The sequence below is a fragment of the Anopheles moucheti genome, chromosome 3 (genome assembly GCF_943734755.1).
Source record: "Anopheles moucheti chromosome 3, idAnoMoucSN_F20_07, whole genome shotgun sequence".
Taxonomy (NCBI): Eukaryota; Metazoa; Arthropoda; class Insecta; order Diptera; family Culicidae; genus Anopheles; species Anopheles moucheti.
In genome coordinates, this window is record NC_069141.1 from 54,930,918 (window position 1) to 54,947,967 (window position 17,050).

Genomic DNA, 17,050 nt, shown 5'->3' on the forward strand with positions numbered 1-17,050 from the left:
ACTAACTCAAGAGCACTTGCACTAAAATGAGCTAAAAATAAATAGTTTTCCCTTTTGCAGGCAAGCGCAACTAATAAAACCTACACATCGCTTCACCATTCTCTCGATTGATGGCATCCATGGCAAAACGGCTATGGCCTCAGGGCGGTATTGTTGCTATTAAAAAGTGCTCGCGCGCAAACGCACGCATGTATCCACCGGCACGAAGGGTAGCAATGAATGCCTGAAATGCAACTGGTTCACTAGCGGGTGTTTATCCATTGTATCGTAATCGATGTACTATCGGGCGCCCCGGGATCCATCAATAGCTGATTTAGTAACGCTGCTCACTCTGCTGGCACTCTCGGGTGAGCTTTCCCCATTAGGTATTTTCCAATTAGCGGTACCGCTGTCTGCCTGCCAGTGGTAACACCGTAAGCCTATTTGATGGGAGGATTTATCAAAAACCGATGATGCTTCACCGCAAGCGCCTTGCCACTATCATCTCATCTCGGCAGGAAAAAGCTAAAATGGGGGCACATTTTTCCCTTTCCCTCTTGTACCGCGAAGGGGTAGAACCTTTCCCTGTTGGTGGTGCATGTTTTAATGTGTTTTTAAATGCTCTCCTGTGTGCAACTTTGTCACAGCGCAAATTAGTGCCTGCGAAGGAAAACCGGAATTACTTTCCGGAAAAACACACACCATAAGTAGCTCTGGAAAATGGGCCTGCCCACCATCCCGAATGGGGAGAAGAAAAAAACGATTACCAAAATTATTATAACCTGATAATGTAATAAGCACTGTTTTGTCGGTTTTTCCTCGCTGGATACACGCGTACGTATCGTGGGGTACACCCCTTTTGATTGATCGATTCCTCTTCGGTGCAAAATAAGCCACAGCACTAAACCCAGCAGCCATTGGTTGCGGAGGGGGGGGGGGGGGGGGGGGGGTGGAGGCTGGAAAAATATTTGCACCCAATTTTCCAACTGGAAGCCGGGTGAAAACCGCGATTCGGTCTCGCACAACCACACCGGTTCGGAAATGAAATGCACCGCAAAATTATCCGCTCGCGCTGATTGATGGGAACCGCTACCGCAATATATCCCCCCACGGCGGTAAGTTGCCATGGAGGGGGGGTGGGGAGGGCGAGGTGGTGGGTGGTTTGGGAAAACCATGGTTGGGGAGTTTATTTTCCGCCTATTAATTAATAAATAATCATAAATATTATGCCAGTTGCGTGCCAGGTCCGTGTGTGTGTTGCCTGTTGAGCTTTCGAGCCCCCCCGGTGTACGCCTTTTCCCTTTGGTCGAAAAGTAATTCGACCAAGGGTGGCAAAGGGTGGCAAAAGATGGAACAGGGAAGAAAATGAGGATGATGCGCTCAAATACGAAATAAAAAGTCTCCCAACCGCACACACACACATTTACATCCCGATACTGCGCGATACAGGCGCAGAACAACGAGTTGAATGTGTAAGCCTTTTTTGTGTTTGTGGGCGATTCGGTAGGCAGGTGCGCATCGAACACTGGGAGTTGCTTTGTTGTTGAACCGGAAAATCTCTTCATTTCACCACATTATACCATGCGCCTCCATCACACATCAGGGGGTGATCGGGTGATGATTGTCGGCGTGTGCCGATGGTGTTGCTTTCCATCATTAAATCAATCGAACTTGGACGCATCCACCTCAACTTGGACCAACCAACCCCTTCCTTGGGGGTGGGGCATTTTGTGTGGCAGGTGCGCTCTTTCATGAAATTGTCAATCAGGTTTTCCGGCCGATGGCGTTTCGGGTGATTTTCATCCATTTTCCATCGTGTACGTGTGTGTGCGTGTGTGTGTGAAAAGGGAGTTTGAGGGTGGGGCATAATTTCCGCCCGTTCCAAAAATGTTTCGGTTCCGCTTTTTACCAATTCCATTCGGTTTTAATTATATAATTAGGAGCGTAATTCGCAACAAACTCCCTCCACGCACGCACATTGGGCGCGGAGCGGGTGGACACCGATAATAGCGCACCCAAATTGTTCATGGCGTACAGCATGGCGATCATAAAACGTTGCTGCCTGTGAGTGCGTAAAACAATCACAACAAAGAAGCGATTGCGTGCATCCACGCACACACACGCACGCAAAAAGCGGGTTATGAAGGTTGCAAAAATCGCCGCCAGGCCTTACATTGCATGCATTATTCCGCAAAAAGAACTTTAACCGTTGATCGTTGATGCGCTGATGAAAGCGCTTTTAAGCGCTTCCACGGAAATGGTGAAAGGATTTTTGACTCACCAACCGTTGCATTATTGCGACGCGGTGCTTGGGAGTGCGGAGTGATTTTGGGAAGTGAACATGATCAAGTAAACAGAGGCTCCTGGCGATCTTGGAGAGTAGGAGCAATGCTGGGACACAGTGCATCCTTTCGTTGAATGGTACGGCAAGAGCTTACCAGTTGTGGGACATGTGAGCGATGGATGTGCGTCCAATAATACACCTCGGTGCATTATTGTGTTTAATTATTCCGCGCCTACTTGGTGTATTTTTAATAGGATGTACAAAGCGTTTTGCTGACATTCTGGAACAAGGGTTTTTGGTGCACACACTATGGCTCACAAAATTATGAACGCGCTGCGTGGATAAACAATCTCCCGAGCTTTGTAAAATAAGCTTCCATTTTCAGGGGATTAGTTTATTGGAGTTCATTTGCAGCGTGTTGAAATCGACTCCAAGCGACTGTGGAGTGTCGAAAAAGAGAGAAATAGAGAGAAAGAGCAACAGTAGCGCTAGGGAAGAGTGGAATGTGATCTTCTTAATAGTGTTTCGATTCGTTGGTTAGTAAGACTACACCGTCTGCTGACGTGTATCCGAGCAACAGTAAATGACTAATACTTTTCTTACAATCCGTACATCTCGGAGGAACTGACGGAGGACACCGTGTTTGCTTACTATTCTAAAACGTTAGGAAACGAACTGTTTTGTTGCTCCAGCAGAATTCTCCACCAGTTTTGCTCCGCTCTGTTTATGGTCTTTGGTTCTTGAACGATCTGTGGGTCCTTCCTTGTTTGCCTGCGACGACTCAACCTAATCCCGATCGGCATGATGGAACGGATGCAGCTGCGATGCTTCGTGTAAGCCGGATAGATGCGGTGCATCGTGCAGCGCCGCCAGATGCGCCTGCTCGCCCAGGTTTGCCAACTGGGCCGGATCGTACAGTGACATCTTGAGCCGTTTACACTTGGCCCGCCGATTCTTGAACCAGAACTGCACGTTTTTGCTCTCCAACCGGGGGAACTTTTGGCTGCGGGGTGAGAATAATAATATAGAGCGATCGTAAGTTGGACCGTTGTGGAAATAATGTTACGCTTTTTTTAGAGTGCATAGACAAAGAACCTACCGGTAAGGCATACGGTTGAGATCCTCGGTGTACTTCAGGATGAGATTATGCGACGGGTGCGTGTTCATCGAGAACCACTGCTCCAGCTTCGGTACCTCCGTGACCGGATCGATGAAGGTTCGGTTGCGCTTCCGCCGCTCGTCACTGTTGAACGACAGGTTGAGACCACCCTGCCCGAGCGGACCATGACCGCCGGGACTAAACTCGCTCTTCAGGTGCATCCCGGCCGCACCCTGCATCGCGGGTATGTAGTGCGACATGTACATGATCGAGTGGGACAGCATCGGATTGTTCATCGGAAAGGGCAGCTGACGTTTCGAGTCCGGCGACGGTGACCGGTAGTCGTCCATGTTGCTGACGTCCGGTTCGTCCATGTCCAGATCCTCCGAGGCGGGCGAACGTGACGAACGCTGCGGGGAGCTGCTGCGCTCGTTGGAGTAGTTCGACTTTGGCTCATCGTTCATCAGCGTCGAATCGTTGGCGGACTCGTTGTTGCCGTTGTTGTTGTTGGTGCTGCTGGTATTGTTGTTGTTGTTGATGCTGATGCCGCTGGTGTTGAGACCGGTGCCGTTGTTATTGCTGCCCGCACCGGAACCATGGTTATTGCCCGCGTTTCCGATGTTGGAGTTACCCGAGCTATGCTCATGATTCGGTGAAGGTGATGGCGGCGGACTGGCCGAGCCGGAATTGTTTTCCTGCTTGATCGGTGTCTGATCGGAGGGCGTGAGCGGATGATTGCGTTCGTGGATCGTCAGCGAAAGTGGCAGCTGCGGTGACATCGGCCTATCCAGCTCGTCGTCCATTTCATCCTGCGACAAGTTGTCGATATCTTCCGACGGTGCGCTCGGCGAGCTTTTCATGTAGTCCGCCTGGGACAGCATCATACTGGGCGTCCCAAACCCATTCGTCATGCCTTGACGCATTTCGGCCCGCTTCTGTGCAGCCCGCGCATTCTTAAACCAGTACACCACGTTGTTCACGTCGAGCGGTTTCCGGCCACGGCGCGATTCCAGCGAGTTCAGCTGCACCACGTACGACTGGATCTGTTGCCGGGATGGGTGCGGATTTTCCTGGAACCAACGCTGCAACTTCGGCAGCTCCATCTCCGGATCGAAGCTGGTCCGCATGCGTGTCTTCTGGTTGGGATACTGCGAGTGGACGGTCTGCAGGGCGGGATGCACCACCAGATTGTGATGCTGGCTGGCGTGATGGGCTGCCGCGGCAGCAGCCGCCACCGCACCGCCATCCCCGACCAGCAACGCCGCGTCCCGTTTGGCCGCGTGCAAACTCGGAAAGCCGTGACTAGAGAAGTCGAGATGATCGTTCTGCTGTGGGTTCGCAAACGGCAGTATCTTGTGGGCGATCGGGTTTGGTTGCGGGGCCAGCTGGTTGCTCCACCACTGGTCGAAGTTACGGCGCGTCTCCTCGGTGATCTCGGGCGTAAAGGGGAACGCGTTCTGCAGTGGACTGCGGCATATTTGCGATAGCGTTATCTGAAAGCAAACGCGTGGGGAGAGAGAGAGAGAGGGTGATGAACAGATTAGTTTTCCGGGGCACGATTTAGCGCGTCGCTAACAGAAGGGCGAGATTAGACGGCATGTGCTGATCCGTACCCACTTGGTAGGATTAACCACACGACCTGCTGTATTGGCCCAGTGGCCACGTTTACGTATCACGGTGGGGTGCACACGGCTCGGGAAAGGTGTTAAGTAAATATAGCATTTATTAAACTCTCTGCTTTACCGTATCTTTTACGGTTACTAGCTGCGAGATTCAGCTCCAATGAAAAATAGCGCTGGATTCCGAACCTTACCTCCAGCGTTGGATAATATTTACGGTGATCTTGAGCTACACACGCAAACAGAAACTGTCTTTCAATATCCGCATTATTGTATCAACACCCATCTCAAGTACCTAATCAGTACACGGGTCGGCGAGGTAAATAGGCTCGGGTTGTCTTTTATTTTTCGTCAAATCATAATAGGGGATGAGGGCGATTTTAATTTATCTTATCACACCGACACCGCCGCACGGCGTCTTGTCATCGCCATGTCTGTGTGATCACTTCAAACGGTGGTGTTTCGTTTGCGAACCACACTTACAGCGAGGTCACTTTGAGATGATAGGAAGCGGGACTAGAAAGGTAACCTGAATGTGAATGCTTACCCGTAACCTTCGGCAAGTGCCATTTTTATCGTGCAGTTAGTTTGTATACGTTTTTTTTTTTACAAAGAATTGACACTCAAACAAATTGCTATTGTGGGAGGAGGATGTAGATTGCTTTAAAGTCTTCCCCTCAAAGCGTAATCACGTCACGTTAGCGTTGAAGCGAGGGTGAAATATTTCAATGCAAATAAAACCCTCTATGGAGCAGTTTCCTGCGAGCATATTTTTTTGAGCTGAAAAGTGTAAAAATATTATACTTCATCGCCAAAAGTTTATGAAACCTCCTATAAGCTCGGGTTCAAGTGTTGAAAATTGCTTCGTTCCATCCAAATCATCTGGAGGATCCTCTCAGGAATCAGCATCTTCTAATCTTATTAGGATAAGCGGAGCTGTTTTGCTTCTTTAAAGGTAGAAGTTTCACTGCACGAACTTCCCGTGCTGCTGCTGTACAGCTTTCCCGTGCACGATTAGGCGCCCGTTTGGTACGATCTTCGAGACGCGTAAGTGCCTATTGGAAGAGTTAAATCCTTAACCTTCACCTGCGGCGCATATCGTTTTGCTCGCGTACAGGATACGCGGACCGAACGCCGCTCCGTACCATTCTCATAATAAATAGATTTGTTTTTCAGAAAAGCATTCCCCCATACTAGCACGTTCCGTTCCAAGTGTGAATGGGCTGCAGGCTGGAATTAAGGATCGCTTGCCAATTCCGGTCGGCGCTTAAGAAATTCCGAACAACACGCAAGGATTCATCGTGCACGCACACAAACAAACACACACACAGTAGTACGGATGCTAGTGAGAGCGATATCAAGGACGGTTGCTTTTGTCCATACTGCCTGAAGATGTGTTTATCTCTTGGGATATCGTTGGCAGGTTGGTACCAACCGAACGGGGCCAGACGGTGCGGGAACTGTGGAACTGATCCGCTGTTAAAAGCCTCCGTTTGGGAATGTTTCAAAACAGTAAGGTGGACATAAATGTTGGTGAGCAGTGAAACTAAGCTAAAATTGATAGAAATATATTCCTTTTATAGTTGTTCTAGGAACAGTTTATTTAAAACAGAATTGTAATTCAATTTTCCACTATTATGGAATGTTTCGCCCACAACTGTGGGTGTTAACACCATATGCAAATAGCATACAATTCTACAAACAAGCACACCACTGTACATCTTGGCCCGAAGGCACTCTAGACGATGCCCCCGATCACCCCTAGTGATGTGGGGATTGGGATAAATTCTTATACTTAATACTTCTTATTTGTTTGTCTGATAGAAAACCGTCGAGACGAGATCGTACTCCTGCCCTTTACGGGCCCCCACCGTTCCGCACGTCCCCTTGCTCTCTATAATGCGTGTATTTGCGCCATTTTCTGCAAATCCGCTATTTTCAAGCTCACACGACGCCGTTGAGCGGGGAATGTTCTCATGCTTGTAAGTGTGCTTCACGAACACGAGCTCGTTGCCGGGTTGCGTCGACCTTTTGCGAAATAGGAGCACTGCCTTACACCGGTAAGCCGGTATCGGTATGCAAATGTGAGCATGGTTTCGTCTGCGTGTGCGTGCGTGTGTGCGTGTGTGTGTGATCATTATCATTAAGAAACGATATTAATTTTAATTTCGCTCCGTAAGAGATTACCGGGCAAACTTATAATCTTGCGAAATTCAATCTTAATTCTTTGAAATATATCTTGAACCGATGGCAAAGTCCTCGTGCGTTTAAAATCGGTCGTCAGTATCAAATCGGATCAAGACTTATCATTCGCTTCAGAGTTCGTAGCAGTGGCAGTCGTCGGCATTTTGACTGGTTAAGAAGGAAGTGGATAAATCGGTACCATGCTCATCAGGCTGTCAGTTGCGAGAGTGGGGGCCTACCGCTACCGTACGGCCATGATGAATTGGGGGATGGGTTTCACAACATCCGGGTTGTAGTTGTTGGGAAAGCCCGGAAAACTTATGATTAAAATCGTAGGCAACGCTTACAGCACGTGAAGCATCCAACCAATGGGGAGCAATGCGGGGAACGGATGAACTCTTCACATTGAGATGTTCGCGCGCAACAGTAGTAGCATCATAAAATCAATCACCCGGTTTTTGCGCCCGGCAGCGGGAAGTCCGTGGTTCGTGGCTTATGATTGATTTCAATTACCCCAATAAAACATAAAAGCCGTGTGTATCAATCAGGGCAGCAAATCACGGCACCGAGATTGTGTGTGTTTTGCCCGGTAGCCGATCGCAAACGTCTGAACGTGAATCTGAAGCACAACGCACAGCTTTTATGGCAGGTACTTCAATCGGGTTAGATGTGGAGAGATTGTAGAGCGTTTGGCCGGGGCTGAAGATATGGATCGCACGTGGGGGAAGGAGTAAAACCACCCAGAGGTGTTGTATGCTGGGTAGATAAGTTTGGCAACATGTATGGCAGGCTTTTTTTGGAAGCAAAAAGCCACCAATCGTATGTTTTATCTGAACGTTGATAGGGCATTTCGAGAAGCAACTCATTACAGGGTTGATAAGCAGAAATCTATCAACAGTTTAGGATCGAGATAGAGTACCTAATATCCTCTAGAGACATCTGTTCTTTATTATCTTTATCTTTATTTAAAGAACAAATCGTTTTTACTATTGCTTTATTTTACAGTATTCTTTGAAATTTGCACATGTAAGATTGTCTAGGTCATCTTAATTCTAGTCTAGTAGCGATTTATTTCTAAATAGTTTATGAACAATTTTAAGCTACAAAGAGCTCCTTCTCAAAGCTTTAAGGCATATTTTTTAAAAAATTTATTTGATTTTTTCAAGAGGAACTGACATTTTAACACAAATCATATTTTGTGAGAATCATTAAGATTTAGAAGTTAATGTTGTAAAACATTTTCAGTTCTTGGTGCCGTCGAAACTCACTGCTACTGTCCATCGAAAAATGTCAAGTAATGTCCTTGTCAAGATGCAGATCTCTCATTCGTTTTGACTACAACATTGAGAATAGGTTATTGCATCGTGCGGATAGTGTTAGACTGAGGTGTCGTTCTTGACAAGCAACTCAGTTTTAGACCTCATATGACAAATCTAATTAACCGTGGTAATCAGACGCTAGGCTTACTGTTTGGAGTGACTAAAGATTTCCTTGACCCCATGTGCGTAAAATCCTATTTTGTTCGTTGGTCCGACCAATCCTAGAGTACGCGAGTATAGTTTGGTGTCCTTCAATACATGCCTGGAGCCAACGCATCGAAGCGATCCAACGGAAGGCAACCCGATTTGCCATTAGGCTTCTTCCCTGGAGAGCCAACGACACACGCCCAGACTACGCAGTACGACGCCTGCTCTTGGGACTTCAGCCATTGGCGGATGATGGCGGGACAATGGCTCAATGTATGTTTGTTGCTGGCCTCATCGGTAACGATATTGATGCACCGGCTCTTCTTAGCTCCATCAACTTTTTTGCCCCGTCCAGGAATCTAAGACAACGGGAAATAATTGAAACTACGCGGTATAGAACCACTTTCGGTCAAACAGATCCCGTTAATGTAATGTGGACAGTTTTTAATGCTAATTACAATGTGTACGAATTTGGTATTTCCCAACCGGCATTTCGCGAACGTCTCCGTTTCTGTCCATCAATGTCCAACTCGTCTTGTTAGGTCTGTTGTCTCTTTGTCACATTACCAACTAAGTATTCATTAAGACACGTGCATGTCCGATGAAATAAATAATAAATAATAAATAATAAAGATATTTCCTACCTATATTTGATGTTAAATTTGATATTTTATGGAAAATAGAAGCGAGTAACATAACTTTTGTGGATTTTTTCTTAAACACGTTGTACAAAGTTTACCAACGTCATTTTACGGATTTTGGTTCTTTAGTACCGAAGAAAGTATTTTTTTGAAAGGAATAATATCACTATAAACTTATGTAAGATGGTTATGCGTAGTGCACTGCAACAGCTTTGTCTGCTAATTCAAAATCACATTCAATGTTTCCTTTCGGTAAAAGCTTACAACAAAGCTGACCGATTAGTCAAAACAGCATCAGATTAACGTTGCTCTTCAGTTGCCGATTGTGCTCTTTGATGAGTGAAAAATGCAAAACCGACAACAAATACGAGCAACTTTTAATCAAAATTCATTAAAACCTTTAAACCATGCAGATGGAATGAAAATAGCACTACAGCAATGAGCGATTGTTAAAAGCATTTTTGTGACGTTAAACAGTGTTTAAGAGGATGGTGAGATTTCCAAACACCGACAAAGTCATCCATTCATCCCAATAGAATCGGATTCCCCCGGGCTAGCGGCGGGGCAGGCAGGTTTGGAACCGAATAATTTAATTAGAATTAGCTAAGTAAAACCACTAACGTTCGGGCATGGTGAGGTTATTGCGGAATGTTAGCAATCGAACGCAGGGCTGGCACATTAACCGAAGGGAAATGTTATTTCCTTTTCCCTTCCATCGCGTTCTTTCTGCAATTGAACTGAAAGTGAACCATTTCACCGTCTTGAGATGGCATCCAGCTGCTGTAGAATAAATATTTGTGCAAGGAATTTAGCATTACTACCATCCCCTTGCTGTTTCGACGGATCCCGTACGCGTGGGAGCATTTTTAAAAAAAGGCGAGGAATAATGTCTTCGATATGCTAAAATGGAGACTGACTGGAAGAAAAGCTTACCTCATCGAGGGGGCAGCCGGTCGATCGTAGCAGTGCGTGCGACTGGAGAATGAGCAGCTTCAACAGTTTATCCTTAATTTCGGCCAGCTGGGACGGTTTGTTGCGCAGGATCGTAATCTTGAGCGTTACGACCGAGGTCAGCTCGCCGAGTATGTCGCTGACCGACACGAGCGGATTGTCCGAGATGGCATCGAGCGATAGGGATTTCCAGTTCTTGATTGATATGGAGCCTGTGGAGTTGAAGTTGGTGAAATTGAAAGTTATTGTGTTAATTTCAAATAAGTTAATATAAAAAGCTTCAAATCAGCTTCAATAAATAAAGAAATAAATAAGACAGGTAATAAAATGAGTGGGAGTGTCTTCTAAAACTATTTTAAATGTACAAGTCAAAGTGAAACAAGCTTAAAGTGAGCAAATCCAATTTTTTTTAAAACACTCCTGAATCTAGTCGTTACAGCTAAAATGCTTAAGATTTTCGATAGCATCCTAATAAGGATAACGATTTGCCTTCTTTATCACAAAAACGAGCCACTGCACCTACCTCTAGCTGCATTGGAGATCTCTGTGGAGTAGCCGAGCCGCTGGAGCGCGGTCGTAACGATATCACAAAATGGTGTCGAAGCCGGGATGATGACGTAGCTGTCCGTTTCGATGTTTGGCCGCCGCTTCCAGGGGCTGCGGGTGTCAAAGTTTAGCGTCGCCTGCAACGAACTGACGGACTCAACCACGCAATGAAGCGGCAAGGATTTAGCTGAAATAAAAGCGGAAGAAAAAGGAAGAACCGAGTCAGACACAACACAACCATTTAGCCCGAAAGCTTCACTTCCATTTCCGGGCGATACCGGGCGCCGGTGTCACTCAAACCGTGCCATTTCCCTTTTTGTGTCGATAAAATCTTTCAATAATCTTTTCACCGAGATGAAGTGATGGACCCTTCCTTCCTTCCGGGCGGGGCGGGAATCGCTTCAATCTTTCGCCCGCTCCCGAAACGGGCGAAACGTCAATTCGATGCCGCGGGATGGATTTTTGCGAAGCGCAAAATTTTAATCCCTCATCGAGGAAATTTGGTGGCAGCACCAACGGCAGCACCGTCTTGAGCTAATTCCATTTCGAAAATCATAAAGTCAACATTTTAAAACCGTTTCATCAGGGCAAAACGCCCCCGCCGGCAAGCTTATAGTTTTGTGGAGCGGCACGGAAAGAAAATCACTTAAAGAAATTTGCCAATACAAAATGTCTAGAGCCCGGAAGGGATTTCGGTGCACGCCGTGGTAAGTGTGCTGAGTAGTGGGACGTAAAATTATCTCTTCATTAAATTTGATTCCCGGGACGCGGGGGGTTGGTTTGATTGAGACTTTCAAGTCATCTTCAAAGAGCACGATGCGGGTGGCGGCCCGAGTGGTGGCGATGTCGGTTCAAATCGTACTTATCCTTCGGGAGTGATAAGACCAACCGGGGATGGAAAAGCGTAAAGCGATGGTGAAAAATTGGCAGGCTGGAAAATCTGCTACGGTACGCCTTTTAGCGTCAAGCGTCAAACATCGCAAACGACCGTCAATCCGCTTTACCAGTTTGACGACCAACGTACGGCAGGTGCCGGAGGTCGTCCTTTGGAGGACTTTTCGTGGAAAAAAATCTCTTCCTGGTTGCTGATCGCCACTATCTGATGGAGAGGTTGCTTTGAGTCGACATGTTTTACCGGTGAAGCGTTCGCTCGGTGCAGTGAAGCAATGTGCAGGTGGGAGATGTAATGAAAAAGGTAGGAATGCGGGAGTTTAAAAGATGCGTCGACAATTTGTAGTCAAGTCAATCGAAATCAAAGCTGATGGTGCAGAAAATCGTTGTTACTTTTGAATGAAATTCTTTCCTAGAAGGAAGTCGAATGAGGCCTCATAAAGTACGTTATTCTGTTGCTCTTGAAATAAAATTAAAATACATTTTTAACCAACGAATTACCCACAACAGTGTCGAACAGGGTCGAAATTTTGTCAATATTTTCATGCATTTTTTTCATCTCGCACGATCCTTGTCTTTTACAAAAAAAGTTAATAAACCCCTTAATTCGACCTCAAAATCCCAAAACCCGAAAGTTTAATTCTCCCCACCAAAAAAATATGCTAAAATACAGGTGTAATTCACGTACAGGACATAATCCTTCAAGAGAGATTAGTTCATTCTTGAGCTCCTTCTCTTTTTTTCTATTGTTTGCTCCTTCCCGCATTGAATGTCCTTTCCTGTTCCGGGCAGGGATAAGACGAAAAACGGACTAAGCCTTCCCCCTTAATGCGGAAAAACACACGGTGACCCCTGGATCGCGGAAAACACGCGGTAGGGAAAGCTCTTAAAAATCTGATATTCATCCGCACGCCGATGCGCCTAATGTGTGTGTGCGTGCGTGTTTTAGTGCGAGTCAGTCTCTTTACCTGGCACCATCGTTACGGTCACAGCCATCCGTTGGGGATGGCACACAAGAGATTCATCTCCAACTCAACGTCAATGTCCTTTACAAACCACAGCACATGATCGTGCGGGTGTGTGTGTGTATGTTTGGTGATGAACAACAGTAAAATAGATAAAGGTGACCGAAGACAACACTGGTTGTTTGTGTGGAAAGCAGACTGAATGCAACCCCTTTTTTTCCCTCCCCCCCAAAAGCACCTCACCGTTACTCCCGCCGTCCCATCGGCGGAGGACAAATCCTCGATCCTAGACACGCTCTCTTCGGAATGTATTATAAATAAAGGATGAAAGATTTCCACTCATCCAACTTAAGAGGGTTCGAGTCCTCGGGCATTCGGATTAGCGTCGTCTCCTTTGGATCCCCTTTGGAGCAAGCGGAAACTGTGAAATCCATGCTGGATCGATGGTTGGAGGTACGATGGGGAGATGGGGAGATGGGAAGAGAGATGAACTTTTTCCTGCGCTGTTCTATCCACTTCTATTGAAGCGTTTCGTATCGTTGAGCTGGATGAAAACTAAACCACCTACTTTGGCTTTTGTTAAAAGGATATCCGTCTATCCGTTCACCATTGAACCGTTGAGATTGTCATGTGAAGAGTGGGTTGTTTGCGTTCACTAGAGGACTCTAGCGGGGATGGGTGTTTGGCAGCTTTGCGTGAAAAATGTGTTTGCAATACTGTTTGACAATGATTATTTCCGATGAAATATTGTAAAAATAATTTTAATATTTTTATTATTACTGTTACTAATATTGTTATTATAATAAAAATATTAAAAACTATTATATATAATAAAAACTAACTAACTATATAATAAAAACTTATTATATAAAATAATATTGTCATTAATAAAATTATTGTTATTATTATTTTTTGACACACCTATTGTTTGCTTCTCGGAATTTGCAATATTTTTGCTTAGTGTAGGGTGAATCTGATTCAGATTCGTGAAATGTATTCATGAATCTTTTGAGAGTCGGCTCCTGATTTGAATGGATTCTCACCAAAGATTCATATTAATGACTTTTTTCAAAAGATTTATTAAGCTCAACACTAATTACTAACTAACACTGACTCTATTCTCTCTCTCACACTATTGAAAATTATGATAAGCTGCAGGAGCTAGAGTAGTAGCCAGGACGAAAAATAAAAACGACAAAAAGAGAAAGGGATAAAAAACGAAAACGTGAACAAAGGAAGAAAAACGAAGTAAGACAGAAGCAAGTTACTAATTAAAAGTAAATGATGATATAGACGACAGACGAGAGCGGTTGAAAGATGAAATAAGAAGATGATAGACAACTCTTGACAACCTCAAGAGTTCTAGACCTGACATTTGTAACTTTCTTTGACTTTATTTAGAAGTACCTGAATAGTCAGTAAAAAGGAATGGTCTGGAAGGGATTTTGGACCTTCAATGACGTGTGAAGTCCGGGACCACTATAAAGTACAGCAAGATGGTCAGAATAACTTAGAATAATATGTTTAAAGTGTACAGGTACCTGTGTACTGTAGATGTTAAAGATCAAGTGGAAGAATATATGGATTTTTTCCAATTTTTTCAACAGCAATGCTGGTGTCACATAAAAACATAAAAGGTTTCTAAGGATCATTGCAGTTGAAGGTTTTTCCAATGCTAAGTAATCGTGGCATAAAATGTGTTTTATTAGAAGATCAGGACTACGAAGATCGCAATTCTAACGTTGTTTAATGAAGCAATTTTTTGCATTTAAGTTAAATATTAATGGCGTTAAATAATCGTGATAATATTTCTCCTTCGTCTTGTTTAGAATCGATCTTGTTAATGCATTACTTCCTGCGGGAAGAACAAAGTATTCCCAAAACCCCGAATGCACCAACATCCGCACTAAACGGTTCTGTCAGACACGGTTCGGTTCACACCGTGATGACGCCGTACCCGATCGAGGCATGCAAGCATTTTTGAGTCTTCCTTGGAAAAACAACAGTACTCTCATTGAAGGATGCTTGAGAGCTGCTAAGACGGGCGAAGGTGTTAACTCATCTGCATGGCCGAGCCAAGCTGGGGACCAGGGTGAACACACTGCTTTAGCAAAAGGGGATTTTTGATAGTTTCTAGCACACCGTACATGCTGCCCGGCCGGGACGCCCGTTGACGATACGATGCGATCTGACGTGGTGCCGGTAAGACGGATACTTCAAGACACCAGACCAAACGATGACGCGATGATGATGGTAATCGTCGGGTGGAGGTGGGGGCCAAACGAAACAGGCAAGTGTTATTATGATTAAAAAGGAAGTTTTTCGCTACTTTGCCCAAAAATCCCATCTACCCTCCTCTATTTTACTGGATGGGAAATTTATTTTCCAATCGGGTAGAGGAACGTGCGGCTCGGCCGCCTCGCTTCAAAACCCATCCAGCCAGGGAAGAAGATGCACACCATTTGATGTACTACACCTCGGTATGTGTGTGAACGTGCCCGAGTAAGCAGCGCTGCTGCTAAGTCCCTAGTTAAGAAGCATCAGGATTGCACCCGAAAAACCGTTCGAGTTTGTATGCAGTTTCCTTACACCGGAAAAATGGCAGAACCATGCGAAGCGTTTTAATTTGCATAACACGCTTTTCGGAAAATAATTGTAACAGCATTATGTACTGCAGCTGCAGAACTTTTTGTTATTAAAGACGAGAACAAAAAGAACAAAAAAAAAGTCCCGATGAAGAAAAGCCGTCAGTGTGTCGTAAGCTGGTAGCGTTTTTCGCTTGTCAGTTGCGAGCGGCTCGGTACGTCAGGATTTGGAGGAAGCTTTAAGAAACTGAACACAAACCACCGGGCGTACCGAATCCCATCAAAGGGAAGGGGATTGAAAGTTCGTGAACTTTCATCGCATCGGTAGCAAGACACTGTTACCATGTACACTGTGCCATTGTTCTACTGCACACCGAGGTGGTGGCGGAGGTCCTGTTTCTTAAAGTTACCGAAAGGAACGGTTCATTTCACGCGCGCCACTTCTACGGCACACAACCGACAAGGACGACTTCCATTCGGAAAAACCGACAAAACGAAAGCAGTGCATTATTAAATGTGTTCCGATGTTGCCCACCCCATCCGAAAGCGCTCCGAAGGTTGGTAGAGTAGAGTGGTAAAAATTCATCATCGTAATACGCTGCCCTGCGCCGTCAGAGGTTGGTGGGATGTGCGAAGAGAATATTTTAATTAACCCCTTTTTGAGAGAGATTAAAGTATTTACGAATGTGTAAGCACTGATACTGACCACCGGTGACTTCTTTTCCCGCACGCTTTCTCTGGGTGGCTATCTCGGTTTTCCGAAACCCCTCCGGGCACCCATTGCGTCCGGTGAGATGGGTTAGAATTTTGCGCCCAAGAGCCTGTCCATACCTGTGTGTTACCGGCTCGGCTACTACGCTATGGTCAAGGGCTGTGTCTTTAGGGTGGTCAGTTTTGCTTTCAACAATCTGCTTCCTTCGTTCGCTCTCGCTTTGCCAAACGATATGAAATATGAAGTGTAATCCCCTATGTTAACTCGATAATACCTCTTTAGCCATGGGGGACACACCCGACGTACACATCTCGATGTGTCTTTTGAATCCTTGCTGTACCTCTTCGTGGAATGCCTTCCAGTAGGTCCATGCCAGTGGAGGGTAGATCCCACATCCCACTACGTCCACTAACCAGCAGTTGCAGGAGCACAAAAATTTAAAACTATTAGCTCTACCCGTGTGCCTGACCCTGATAACTCACCAACCCGGCCACCACTGGGGTGCATTTGGGTGGAACGGTGTGAGAGTGACCTTTTGCGGTGGGCGATGCGTTTTAACTCGGCTGTGGATCTGAAGAACTGAAGCCGACCTGGGATGTGGTCCTTGGGAAAATCCCGTTTTGTTCCGAAGTCGATAGACAGTGGCTGCCTGTAAGACAAAGGGCAAGGAAGGGGCGAGAGGAGAGGGGAGGGGAGGGGGAAACGAGCAGCGAAAGCTTAAATCCCAGGCCACAACAAACTGATTCTGATTCTTGCTGATTGTCGACATGTGTTAGCTTAACCTGTGTGCCCCCGTACGTTTCGGATGTGGCCGGAACCCAAGGTTCCCGGTGCTAGGCCAATCCCGAAATCCTGGTGCTGCACACGTGTGTGGTTTGCGTGTGTGCCTGCATTGCTCAACTGACCGTCCGGGGAGGATGACCGTCGGCAAACGTATGTCTTTGGAACCGAGATATCGTCAATGGGGTTAAAAGTTTTAGGCCCGTGTTAGATGTCCGGTGTGTGCGTCTCGGGCGGGATTTAAGGGTTTGTTAGGATTCTGGATTCGGTGTCTTTGAGGAGCATGACGTGTTTCTGGGCGCAATATAGATATCGAAAAAAAAAATGCTTCACTGGTGAGAGAAAAAT

The 17,050-nt window shown here is 45.9% G+C and overlaps 1 protein-coding gene across 1 annotated transcript in view; it reads right to left on the reverse strand.

Annotated features, from left to right (window-relative positions):
* Positions 1-2,642: 2,642 nt before the first annotated feature.
* LOC128301474 (uncharacterized) overlaps positions 2,643-17,050 on the reverse strand; it is a 93,294-nt gene continuing 78,886 nt past the window's right edge. The window contains exons 3-6 of the mRNA XM_053037976.1: positions 10,747-10,956; positions 10,206-10,435; positions 3,363-4,855; positions 2,643-3,266 (exon numbers count right to left, since the gene is read on the reverse strand). Coding sequence (XP_052893936.1) covers positions 3,050-3,266; positions 3,363-4,855; positions 10,206-10,435; positions 10,747-10,956 — 2,150 coding nt within the window. The 3' untranslated portion in view covers positions 2,643-3,049. The remainder of the gene's footprint in view (positions 3,267-3,362; positions 4,856-10,205; positions 10,436-10,746; positions 10,957-17,050) is intronic.